General features: G+C 39.7%; 1 protein-coding gene across 1 annotated transcript in view; it reads right to left on the bottom strand.

The window, feature by feature from the left end:
* The window catches only part of SHC3 (SHC adaptor protein 3), a 623,780-nt gene that overhangs the window by 338,787 nt on the left and 271,591 nt on the right, over positions 1-13,402 (bottom strand). Inside the window, exons 4-5 of the mRNA XM_007946331.1 lie at positions 11,947-12,066; positions 6,585-6,638 (exon numbers count right to left, since the gene is read on the bottom strand). Coding sequence (XP_007944522.1) covers positions 6,585-6,638; positions 11,947-12,066 — 174 coding nt within the window. The remainder of the gene's footprint in view (positions 1-6,584; positions 6,639-11,946; positions 12,067-13,402) is intronic.

The raw sequence follows: 13,402 nt of genomic DNA, 5'->3' as shown, positions 1-13,402 counted from the left end.
CGCCCAGACTGGAAAGTCCCATGCAGTGGCAAACTTCCTCTTGTGAAGCCCCCTCATGCTAATTAAGTGCAGACCCATACTAACAGCTGATTGGACCCCACTATTTCCTTAGTGTCCCCGCTTAGGTCCTCCACAAGACTATAAACCCTCCCCTCCCCAACCAAGCAGTGCAACTTCTCGGGCCCCTCCCAGGGACCCGTGAACCTCTCCCGGGCCCCTCTTGGGGGCCCGGAAACTCAGAATAAAAACTTCTCTTTAACCTCACTTTTGTGTGTCCTCTTCTCCTTACTGTGGCCTTACAGTGACCAGTTCCAGAGTTATCCTGGAAGCAGAGATTGTTTCAGCAAAATATTATCCATCACAGTAAATTAATGTTGCAATGAATGTTATTGGTTTTGTAGTATTTATCTTTAATTTCCAAATGTGATTGAGGTTTATAGTTCAATAAAAACTATAAGCATAAGGAGTCATGCATAGTTTATTATTCTATATAATTGAGTAACAAAATTAATTTAAATCAACTCTTTATACAAGGAACTTCTCTTCAGATTGTCACTCTGGTCTGACTGACACTACTCTAGTTTAAATCCTCATGTTGCAGCTGGGGAAATGAGGCCCAGGAAGAGAAATAATTATTACTCAGATGGTCAGTGGCCAAGCCAGAAAATAGCTTTTCTGATGCCAATATTGATCCTTTTCTAGCAGAGGGAGGAGTATATATATTGATGTTCAAAGCAATGTTCTTGACATCACCCACTCACAAAGTAAGTGGACTAAGTTTCAAATATTGTGTCTACAAAGTACCTGTTCTATATTTGATCCATCCTTGGTCTCACTCCCCAAGACCCTTTGAGGCCTGACAATTGTCCTAGAATTCTTTTGTTAATCATTTAACATTACTAATAATCTAATTATAATGCTCTAATAATAATAGATTTTAATTATAGTACAATTTTTTGGGAAAAGGATTCATAGTGTTCTATGGTCTTAGGTTACATTTCAAACTACCATTTCCTCATCAGCTAAACTGAGACACTAAGCAATAAGTGACAAATATACTTAGCAGCAGAAGGACTAGAACCTAGAATTGCTGGTTTTATTAAAACACTCACCAACTATAATGTGTTAATTTTGTGTTTGCAAGCCAATTTGGAATGGGAAATGCGATGTGATATACATACGTATTGGTTAAAATGGAAAGTAACTAAGCTTCCTGGCCCTTGGTATGATGAAATTTTCTTTAGTCACAGAAAATAAATAAAAGTTATGGATTACTTTAAGGGTCACTGAATGCTTCCAATTATTATATTTTTAGTGAATAAGTGATGAGGAAATTTTTAAAAAACCACAGACCTGTGGGCATCTTAGATGAGAAAACAGTTGTGATGTGAGCCAATGTATCTGACTTTCCATTTTCTAGCTCTTGGTACCTTTACTCGTAATATAGGTGTCATGAATTAAAATGTGCCCCCCCCAAAAAAAAATTGTGTCAACTTAGCTATGCTATGTTCTTTTAGTGGTTTGGCAGTTATGTAATGATATAATTTTATGTGATGATGATGTGATCTGATGTGATCAGCTAATCAGTTGTAAGGGTATTAGGGTGGGATACATCACCCTTACTCAGGTCACAACACTGATCTTATATAAGGGGAGTTTTCTCCAGGTGTGCCCTGCATTACCTTTTATTTTACAAGAAATTAAAGGAAAAAGAAATGAGCAGAGAAGGAAGGATCTCAGTACTACCAAGAAAATCCAGGAGCAAAGTAAGATCTTTGCACCCAGGGTCCCTTCTAGACCCCAAGAAAGATGGATACCAAGACACATGGAGATCTGCAAAGAGTACCTGACTCACAGATTTGAAAAAAGACAAAGACTTTCCACCAAAGCCAACAGAGAGATATGCTAGAGTTGATGCTTTGAATTTGGATTTCTAGTCTCCTAAATTGTGAAAGGATAAGTTTCTGTTTGTTAAAGCCATCCACTTGTGGTATTTCCATTATATCAGCACTAGATAACAAAGACAATAAGTAAGAAAATATTTCAGACAAGCTCCTGAAATAAGTTATTGATGCAGATATACAAGGTACTTGTTCTTTATTGTTAAAACTGGGTTATCTTCCAATTTTTAAGATATCACATTTTTATTATCAATTTTAATATCACATTGGGCAAGCAGTTAGACAACCACTGCAAAGCAATTTGAACTACACAGAAACATAAATAATGGTATACATACAGGTGTATCAACTGAGAGGTATAAGTATATACATATATATATAAACATATATATACACATATATATATACATGTATATATATACATATATATATATATACACACATATATATACGTATGGGAGCCAACATATATATATGTGTGTGTATATATATATATATATGTGTGTGTGTGTATATATATATATATATATATATATATATATATATATTTGTTGTTGTTGTTATGTGCCGAGTCAGACCCGACTCATAGTGACCCCTGCCTGGGTTTCTGAGGCAGTATCACTACGGAAGTAGATTGCCCCATCTTCCTATATAGTCTTAAGAAATGTATCATGCAAGGTTTGTATTATGGAACACTCCTTTCTAAAGATACATCTGAATGATGTCTTTTATTTTACAATTAAACAGAAGAAATTATAAGAATTAATAAGAAAAGAAAAAAGGAAAAGAATAGGAAATCATTATAAGATGCTTTTGGAAACAAGACTCCAAGGACGAAAAATGGTCAAAGCCAGGACTCAGTTGAACCTAATATATGAGGAGGTTAAATGGTGCTCTGATCATCTCTTGAAAATTAATCATAAAAATAATGGGGAAAATTAAAAAAAAAAAAATCTGAAGGGTAAAAAAACCCCTTTCCTTGCCAGGTCTCTCAGTATGAGCCTTTCACTGAAGCCTGTGCTCTTCTGACAGGATCACTGTAGGACTGATCCCAGTGATGCCTAGGGGAGCCACCTGACCTCCTATTGCTAAAAGATTTGGTGGTGTTTTGGTTATCTAGTGTTGCTCTAACAGAAAACATCACAGGCAGATGATCTTAACAAACAGGGATTTATTCTCTTACAGTTTAGGAGGCTGGAAGTCTGAGTTCAAAATGTCAGCTCTAGGGGCTAGGTGAAAGCCCCTTGACCTTGAGCTTCAGCTCTGTCTCTTGCTCCAGGTGTAGCTGCTGGCTGCTAAGGCTGGTAAACCCAAGATTGACAAGTAAAGTGTCACAGTCCCAATATTATTAAGCAACACAGCAGGGCACTAGTTCAAGTCCAGAAACAGTTCTAAGATCAATAGGCAATGTGGCAGGCTGCTGAAGGAAGACTCGGCTACCTGCGGGGTCCAGAAAAACAAAAACAAACAAAACCCACTGCCATCAAGTCAATTCCAACTCATAGTGACCCCCATTGGGTTTGCGAGGTGGTAAATCTATAGAAGTAGATTGCCCCGTCTTTCCTCTGCAGAGTGGCTGGTGGGCTTGAACAACCAATCTTCTGGTTCACAGTTAAATGCCTTAGGCACTGCATCACCAGAGCTCCTTTGCAGGGTCCAAGTATGCCAAAAAGTTAGAGACCTTTCTCAAAGCTTCGTATATCCTGGAAGCAAACCACATCCCTAAGGCAGCTACTCAGCTGCTCACAGTAGAATCCACTATGGGGTTTATTATCAGTCTCATCCTGGGAGATAACTATATCCAGCTTCCCAGCCACTCAAAACCAGGTGCCGCCAAGTTGACACATAACCTTAACTACCACAGGTGGCATGAGTGTAATCTTCTTTGGAAAGGTAGAGCCTCTGGAGCCTACAGCTGAAATTGCTCTATTTGGCTTTCAATGTGCCAACAGAAGTTCTGCAATTGTAAAAGAAGTACAAAAGAAAAAATAGATGAAATAAACACAAGGGCATGGGAAATTTTCTTTCCTGGAACTGGAAATAAATGGCAGTCCTGGTCTTGAAATAAGGAATAATATTTAGTACTGATTACTCAGGCTATATTGGACCAATAAAATTCTAGTAAAATTGAAGGTTTGCCTACTGATAATTTTGCAAAACAATCCAAGACAAAATAAAAACCCATCTTTAAATCATCATTATTTTATTACAAAAAAAAAAAAAGCTATTTAACTCAAGAAAGTAAAAAGGACATCATTCCTGGATATAGAATAATCTTTTAATTGAATAATTTAGGTCCTTAAAAAATGGACTCTATTTTCCTCATCTTAAAATATTTTCCTAGACTGGAAAAAAATTTTATCTGGACAAATGAAAAATGAATATGATAACATTCTTAGGAGTGAGACTTTCTCTCCTTCACTGCTAGAAGGGGTTGATTTGCTTTTCTTCTCTATTGCCTCTGTACCTCATCCTCTCATGAATGATTTCCTACAAATCTTTTATTAAAAGGAGTGGACTGCCAACAATGGACAGGCAGGTAGTGTATGGACATGACCCTATAAGGTATAGTGAATTACTTAATATGGCCCTTCTAGCCTTAATCTTCTCTGAAGGAAGATTGGGCAATCTACTTCCATCATGATACTGCCTCAGAAACCCAAGGAGGGATCACTATGAGTCGGGTCTGACTCAAGGGCAAATAACATAAGCCATAGTCTTTGTAACTCACACCAAATGACTGGGTAAGACTGTAAATGATGGGCTTGTGGCCCACCAAGGGAGTTGGATAGCTTACTAATAATATAAATAAGGTGCATAGCTCCCTTGTGGATGTGGTACCACGCAAATAAGGTATATGGAACCGTAACAAGGGGATTGGTCAGTTTTGTCATCCTGCTAGGCTTAAAAAAGAGCCAATTCCAGAATAGAAAGGGAGAACTCATGATTACCAAGAGGAGGAGATGGGAGTGGATCATGGCATTTGGACCCAAGATCCCTGCACTGAAAACCTCCTCAACTCAGGAGACAGAGAAAGAGAATGGCAACACTACTGGAGATGCCCACAGGAGAGGCAGTGGCAGATAAAGGGCAACAGCAGAAACAGGAAACAAGTAGGAGATGGTGTCATGGGCTTCCTGGTCCATGGAGCAAGAGAGATGAGTGCCTTCAGGCAGGAAGCTTGCTGGCAGAGTAGGGGTTTTTCTAGCACTTGGTGAGGCTAGGTTTCCCAACTCATAGTGATAGAGCTAGCACCTTTGGGAGTGTGATGCCTCTGGGCACTTACTGGTAGAAGTCAAAGAGCTTTGTAACACTTGTTCAAGCAAGAAAGAGGTCAGGCTGAAGAGCCAAGAGCCAGAGAGAGAGCTTCCTGTAGATAAAGCTAAGAATAGGCTGTCCTGAACTATAACCTATTACTTCCCTAACAAACCCCATAATAGTATGGTCTGTGAGTTCTGTATGGCAATGGCAATAAATTATCAAACCCAGAAAAGGAGTAGAGAGTGACCTGGGAGGAATGAGTGTTATTAGAATTTGTAATTAAAAAAAGGCTGGAGGGTGGAGGCAGGTCTGACCTCCAAAACTAACTCACTGCCCTCGAGTCAGATCTGACTCATAGTGACCCTTCCTTGGGTTTCTGAGGCAGTATCACTACAGAAGTAGATTGCCCAATCTTCTATCTTATAAGAATAAGCCTTGAGCAATTGACATTGATTCCTCTTCCCCCTTGTGAAGTTAGAGGTGGTCAGACACCACCCTCATGCCATTTGTACACCCTGCCTGAGGATTGGTGGGTTTTTGAGCCCTGCCTTTAGTGACTCAAGGAGCTCTGGTGGAGTTAAGCATTTCGCTGATAATCAAAAGGTCAGCTGTTGGACCCCACCAGCCATTCCATGGAAGAAATATGAGGCAGTCTGCTTCTGTAAAGCTTTGCAGACTTGGAAACCCTATGGGACAGTTCTATTCTCTGCATTCTGTTCTACTCTACATAGGGTCGCTATGAGTCAGAATTGACACTATGGCAGTAGATTTGGTTTTGCTTTATTCATGAATCTATAATTTAGAGGTAGAGACACTGACACTGAATGCTGATGTCACATCGTAGCCTTCCAGATTGAAATGTAGAGATCAACTTCCCTTGTTATCACTCCTCCTTAATAAAGGAAGCAATGCAAAAACAGAACATTCTTATTCCTAAGATCTCTTCTCTCTCTCAAATGGTCAAAGACTGCAATGTTAAATTTGGAGATAAAAAATGCTAATTTTAAAATGTTTATGAATAAGCCAAAGTAAGTAAATTCACAGCCTTCAAGTAGACTTAGAATATAAAAATGGAAGATCCTAGTGAAAGTCCAGCAGTAAGAAGAAAATGAGGGAAGCATAGTCAGGATATGAGAATTCCCTGGAGATTCTGAAAAACTGGGAAGCTATTTCATTGTCTCTTAAGAAGAGCAATGCCTCAAGGACTTCTGGCAGCTTTTGGCTAATGAAATGAATATTAAGAAGGTCCTGTCACAGCTTACCCCTAGAAAAAATAATAGTCAAGAAGAGCTATGAAATCAGGAGGTGGGAGGAACAGATCATCACAGTTAACTTTCTTTGCAGTGGCACAATTTTGAAGCAGGGGTCTCTTCTCAGAAATTTCCCCAAAGGAGCAAGAGAAAACAGTTCCAGAGTACTTACCGGGTCTCCGCCGGAGGCGAAGGAGATGGACTGCATGTGATGGTTCGCAATAATCTGCCAGGCCCAAAACAAGGAAAAAAATGTGCTATTAGTACTCCTCCCATTTCCTGGAAAGCCAGAAGCTAGTTGGCAGAAAACATGCATCAACAAGGTTTCCTAAAATGTGTAAAATTGGAACTATATAAAAATATAAATTATTAAAGTAATAACATCAGGGTAATTTAATGAACTTTCATGAAGCAACAAGTGCACATTAAACTGTTGTGCCAAAATTATCTCATTGAACCTTCACAGCAGTCCTGTGATATAGGAATATTACAATTCCTATTTTACAGATGAGGAAACTGAGGCCCAGAGGGGTTGTATGGCTTGCCCAAAGTACTACAGTTAGTACAGCTGAGGCCTCAGGGCCATGGTCTCAACAAACCAACTTCTTCAAGAAGGAAACTATCTTTGCTACACACTAAAATTTTAACTCAGTTAAATACACTGAATACACTGAAGTTAGAATGGGAGAAATGTGACCTGTTCCCAATTCATCCCATTTGTACTGTGTGCATATAAATGAAAAAGCCTGTGTCCAAGTTTTAACACTGATGCCACCTAAGTTACCCTTGTAATTTATCAGTTTTAAAGCCAGACAGGACTTCCAAGCTAATTTTTAAAAAAGGAAATTTCCATTAGCATTATTAACTGCAGCATACAGTAGAATTTAGTACAGATACTAAGTAAATTAGAAGGTTCTCTAAATTTAAAAAGCTACATAAAACTTCCTTGCTAATTTTGTGTTTTTGGAAACAATGTATTGACATTGAAGTAGATTTCAGAGGGTGGGAAGAGCAATTTTGTCACCATCCCAGCATAGCCAGTGTTACTTCTTTCAGACCCTTTCAGGGTCCTTGAAACACATGAGTTTTTCAACAATACTCTTAAAAATTCTGAATACAATTATAATCTATGCAAGAAAATAAAATATTTTTAAGTGTCTACTGCAGTTGTTCTCACTCGCAAAACTTAAGAACCTACAAAAACACAAATATATAAAGGAATCTAAAACAACAAGACTGGCTCTGTAACCTGCCCCAAGCTAAGGCGAGTTCCATTAATAGCTGCCATTCACAGCACTGGGAGCTCTGATGGCATAGTGCCTAAGGCATTTGACCATTAACCAGAAGGCTGGCAGTTCAAACCCACCAGCTCCTCCTTGGAAGGAAGGTTGCGCAATCTACTTCTGTAGGGATACTACCTCAGAAACCCAAAAAGGGGTCACTATGAGTTGAATATGACTCGATAACAGTGAGTTTAGTTTGGAGTTTATTCACACAGCACTCTCTAAGCCTGCCTGTGGTACAGGGGTTGAAGGAGAAGGTTCCTACAATAACGATAAAGAAATGGTGATTGACAAGTAATGATAAACTAGGGCTTCCAAAGTATATTTAATGTTTTCTTATGAGCTATTTCTAAAACTGTGGTCTGAAAATTAAAGTGTGAACTATGATTTGGGGAAGAAGTCAAAATCTTATTTAGCTTTCAAGATGTATGCTTATTGTGTGACTCTATATTATCCCTTCAGGTAATACACTGAAAAGCAGAGTAAGAAAATAAAAGCTATTTAACCTAAAACATATGTTTCTGCTCTGAGGGTATTTTGTCTTGCTTCTTCTACTTAGGAACTCTGTAAAAATTGTCTGCCAGGACTGGCCCTCTAACAGACCAGCAGAGTCCTTCTCCTGTCTCTCTGGATTGAGAAGGGCAGCCCAGTCTCAGCTTGGTCTCAGGCTGACAGAAGAGCCAGAGAGATGGATACCATGGCTTCTGCCAGACTTACTCATGGTGCCTCTCAGGGACATAAGCCCAGAACTCAGTTCTACTCACCTAAACAAATTAAGGAATGAGAACTGGATCCATCCCAACATGCCCCTCAGAGCCCTCCATGTCCCAGAAAATGGAGTAGGGTCAACTGCTGTGGCCTCATCATCATCTGCCATTCCTGAGTTCTAGTTTTCTGATTTTTTTTTTTTTTTTTTAAGTGGAGAATAAGATAAAAGAGAGAACTGGAAGAGAAGATCCCATAGAATTAAGGGCTGTGCTCTGAGGAGTCCCACAAACAAAAGGTTCAACAGACATATAGAAAAGATTGAGTATGGGTGTAAATGTGAATTCAGATATAAGTGTAACTAACCCCATGTAGTGCAGTGAATTACTTGGTATGGCTCTTGTAGCCATGGTCTTTGTGACTCCCACCAGATGACTAGGTAGAACTTTGTAATTGTGAGGTGCTTTGTGGCCTACCAAGGGGATTGGATGGTTTGTTAGTAAAGTAAATAAGGTACATGGCATCCTTGCCAGGGTGGAACCATGGAAATAAGGTATTTGGAACCCTTACGTGGGGATTGGTCAGTTTTGTCATTTTGCTAGGCTTAAAATGAGTCATCCTAGAGGCAGAAAGGGGAATATCACTACCATCAAGAAAGAAAAGACCTGGGAGTGGACCTGCCTTGGGCACTAGGTCCCTGCACTGAAATGATGGAAGAGAGAGAGCAGAGAGACAGCAGCAGCAGAGGGAGCAGAACCAAAAGACTGGCATGAGACAGAGTGGTGGGCTTGCCAGTCCACGGAGTAAGAAAGCTGAGTGCTGTTGGCAAGATTTACTGGTAGAGTAGGTTGCCTCTCTGGGCATCCAAATGGGAAAGCTAAAAGAGCTTTATAACACTTGCCCAAGAAGGGCACAGGCCAGGCTGAAAGGACAAGGGCCAAAGAGAGGTGTTCTTGTAGGCATGGCAGAGAGGAGTCTGCCCTAATCAAAGAATTACATCCTGAGTGTTCCTGAATCTGAATTACAACATGTTGCTTAGTGAACAAACCCTAGAATCATGAGTATTATCTGTGAGTTCTGTGTGGCCATTGCAAAGAATTATGAAACCCAGCAGAGAAGTAGCAGTGCTGTGGGATGGATTGCCGGTGTCAGCATTGGCAAAGAGGTTAGAGGGTGGCAGCATGTCTAACTGCTACTTGATAGGAAAGGTGATTCTCTCTCCCCCTTGTGAAGTTAGAGGAGGTGAAAGGATGCTGCTGTCATTCCCTTTTTTGCACTCCATAAGTCACTAAATGCCAACATATGCATTTGCAAACCTGCAGCAGTCATTGATGCTCAATGTTGAGATAACACCAGAGAAAGGTAAGACTTGTTGATCATTCTTAATCCACAACCTAAATTTTTTATTAATCCAGCCATCAAAGGGGCCAAAGTAAAAAGATAAGGGATAACAGGTCAGTAATAAAAAAGAAATGCAGCAATAAGTGTTGTTCAAAGGAACTCTGGTAGCATAGTGCCTAAGGCAATTGACTGCTAACCAGAGGCTGATGGTTCAAACCCACCAGCCACTCCTTGGAAGGAAGGCTGGGCAATCTACTTCTGTAGTGATACCACCTCGGTAACCCAAGGAGGGGTCACTATGAATTGGGTCCGACTCGATGGCACATAACAACAACAAGTGTTGTTTCAAAGCTTTGATTTTGCCTTGGTTTCTACACTGTATCTAGAATTTAATTCAATATCTTTGGGTGGTTAGAGGTTGAGTAAATGAAGTTGGGAGTGCTGCTTGCTTACCTGGGAAATATGGAACTATAAATATAAACATGAATATAAATAACAGAGATAAACTCAATACTGTCAAGTTGATTCGACCCATAGTGACCCCTCTGATCTTACTTCCAAGGGGTGGCTGGTGGATTTGAATATCATATTAAAAAAAGAAAAAAGAAAAAAAAAAACTCACCGTCATTGAGTCATTTCCGACTCATAGCGACCCTTCCTTGGGTTTCCAGGGCAGTATCTCTGTGGAAGTAGATTGCTCAATCTTCCTTCTGAGGAGTGGCTGGTAGGTTTGAACCTCTAGCCTTCTTGTTAACAGTCAAATGCCTTAAGCACTACACCACCAGTATAGATATAGACAAAGATATTATAGATTTAACATATAGACATAGAAATAATATATACATGTAGATATGAAATATAGATATAGCATATTTTCACACAAATAATGCATGGGTTATATGATTTTTTGCAAACCCTTTCACATCAGTTTCTTATGTGCTTTCCTGCTGACTTTCTAGGCATGCTATGCATGTTATATGTGTGTATGTATTATTTGAATGGACATGTTATATGAGAAAATACAGTAACAGATATACATACAGATACAGATAATATAGATATAAACATAGGTGCTCTGGTGGTGCAGCACTTAAGACATTTGACTGCTAACCAGAAGTTTGGCAGTTCAAACCCAACTGTTGCTCCGTGGAAGGAAGATGGAGCAATCTACTTCCATAAAGATTTACTGCCTCAGAAACCCAGTGGGGGTTGCCATGAGTTGGGCTTGACTCAATGTCAGTCAGTGAGTTTGGGTTTGTTTTTGTTTTTGTTTTAGAGATATAAACATAGGAGTGACTATAGACATTACTGGTAACATACAATGCCTTTAAGAACCAGGAAGTATGTGACACAGAAGCCTATGGATTATCTATCTTTCCTCTGGGTGAACACATCCAATTTCCAACTCACACTACCAGCAAAGAGGCTGCAACAGAGCAGAACAAGTGAAGGATGGTCACATTTACCTCTACCTCATTTTTTAAAATAAGAATTTTCAGTGCCATTGCCTCATTTGGCCTTCAGCACTGCCCTGTGGATAGCTAAGATAGCTACTCATATACCCATTTTCTAGCTGAGGAAACAAATGATCAGAGAAACATAAACAATAGACCCTATACAGAAATTCTCTCTTCCTAAACAGAATTAGTCTTAATAAATATTGTGGCTGTGCCCCCTTGGTCTGCTCAGAATTCATTCCATGCTGGGCATGCCATAGATTCACCATGTTTTATCATCCTTGAAACACTATCCATAATAGGACACTCCATCATTTTGAACCACAAAGAAAGAAAAAACACTAAATGAAACCATGACATGCCATCCATTTCAAGGATGACAAAGTATGAAAATAAAATGTGGGGCCATAGAATCAAAGAAATATGGTTTAAAAGAAAACTAAATAGAGACAAGGACATTGAGAGTTTTCCACATACATACACCTCTATTTACATTGCGCATAAACCAATAATTTCATGTATGATCCTAAAAATAATAATAATTTATTGTAGAATTTAAAAATATGGATTTTGTCTATTATTCTGTTGGTGATCCTTCTAAGTGGGTCAATCAAATATTTGAAGACTATAGAGAATTCACACACAGGTGCTCCACATGGACTCAATTAAGCTAGAACTGGAGACCCTGGTAGGAACCCATTCTTCCCAAAGGAATCAGCTGAGACTAGGAGACTTAGCGTCTACAGACCTGTTTGGAATCAGGTGTCCTCAGGTTCAGGCTGGTGGTAGAAATGGTGAGAGAGATACTCATCCCTGCAAACTGGAGGTTGCTCTTTCCCAGGATGCTGGACAACATTTTGCTTGGAGGCTGTGAAATCAAGCAGCATGATTTTAGCTTTTTATTTACTGGCGGCCCCAGTAAATAGGGTTGTTGTTGTTGTTGTTGTTATGTGCCATTGAGTTGGGCCCAACTCATAGTGACCCCTTCTTGGGTTTCTGAGACGGTATCATTATGGAAGTAGATTGCCCAACCCTCCTTTCAAGGACTGGCTGGTGGGTTTGAACCTCCCAGCCTTCTGGTTAGCAGTCAATTGCCATAGGCACTATGCTACCAGAGCTCCTTGTCTAAAAGGGTGATGATGCTAAAATATGCCCATAAAGCATCTATACACCCAAATCTTGACCCTTTTGCCCTTATTAGGCTCTTAAAGGTAAATGTGCCAATGAATTAGCTAGGAGGCTGATATCCAATACGGATATGCAAATTATAAAACATATAAATGCAAATGGAATACTGCTAATATGCAAATGCTGAATGAGGACTCTTCTTCCAAGCAGCTTCTAGCCATGTAGGAATGTGCCTCAACAAGCCCTCTCCTCACTGGGGAGCATGTTGTAAGCTCTCAGTTTTGCTGACTCGGAAACCTGGTTTTCATCACACCAAGAATCAGACTTTTCAGTGGCAGACTAAAATGAACTATGTCCTAAGGCTTGTGAGCAAAATCAGAAAGTTGTAATACTCTTTGCTAAAGGGACTCAATCCTAAAACTTTGGCCGGGACATTCTCCCCAGATTAGGGCTCACATGGACAATCCAATTACACTTAGTAGGCTTAAAATTAGGACAAGGACAAACAGATCTGACTCTAACTGATGCATCCATTTCCCTGTCGTGATGTCTTTGGCACAAGGACTGATGGGTTCATATTCTGGCTAGGCACCTTTTCCAGGGTACTGGGTCAGGCATTGTCCATACTTGACTCTCTGTATTCACTATCCCTCCTTTCTTTTTGCAATAGGACATAATCTATTTTGATATGCAAATTACCACTATTTCTTCACCAAACATGCACTGGTTTTGAATCACCTACTAAGCCATTTAAAAGCCAAGACACCTGGGCCCACCACTAAGGTTTTGATGAGATATGTCTTGGGTTCAACCCAGAACTCTACATTGTTTCTATCACCTTCATTATGAAAACCATGAGAGTACTCCAAGATATGATGAAGATGACAATATAAGCATTCAGGAAGTCCAACAAACCCCAAACAGGATAGACCCCAAAAGAAAATCACCAAGACACTCATCATCAAACTCATCAAAACCAAAGACAAAGACAGAATACTGAAAGCAGCATGGGAAAAACAAAAAGTTACCTACAAAGGACAGCCAGTAAGAATAAGCTCTGCTTTCTCAGCAGAAAC

The sequence above is a fragment of the Orycteropus afer genome, unplaced genomic scaffold, assembly GCF_000298275.1.
Source record: "Orycteropus afer afer isolate SDZICR_OR568_19922 unplaced genomic scaffold, OryAfe1.0 scaffold00156, whole genome shotgun sequence".
Lineage (NCBI taxonomy): Eukaryota > Metazoa > Chordata > Mammalia > Tubulidentata > Orycteropodidae > Orycteropus > Orycteropus afer.
This window is presented reverse-complemented; position numbering and strand designations above follow the sequence as displayed.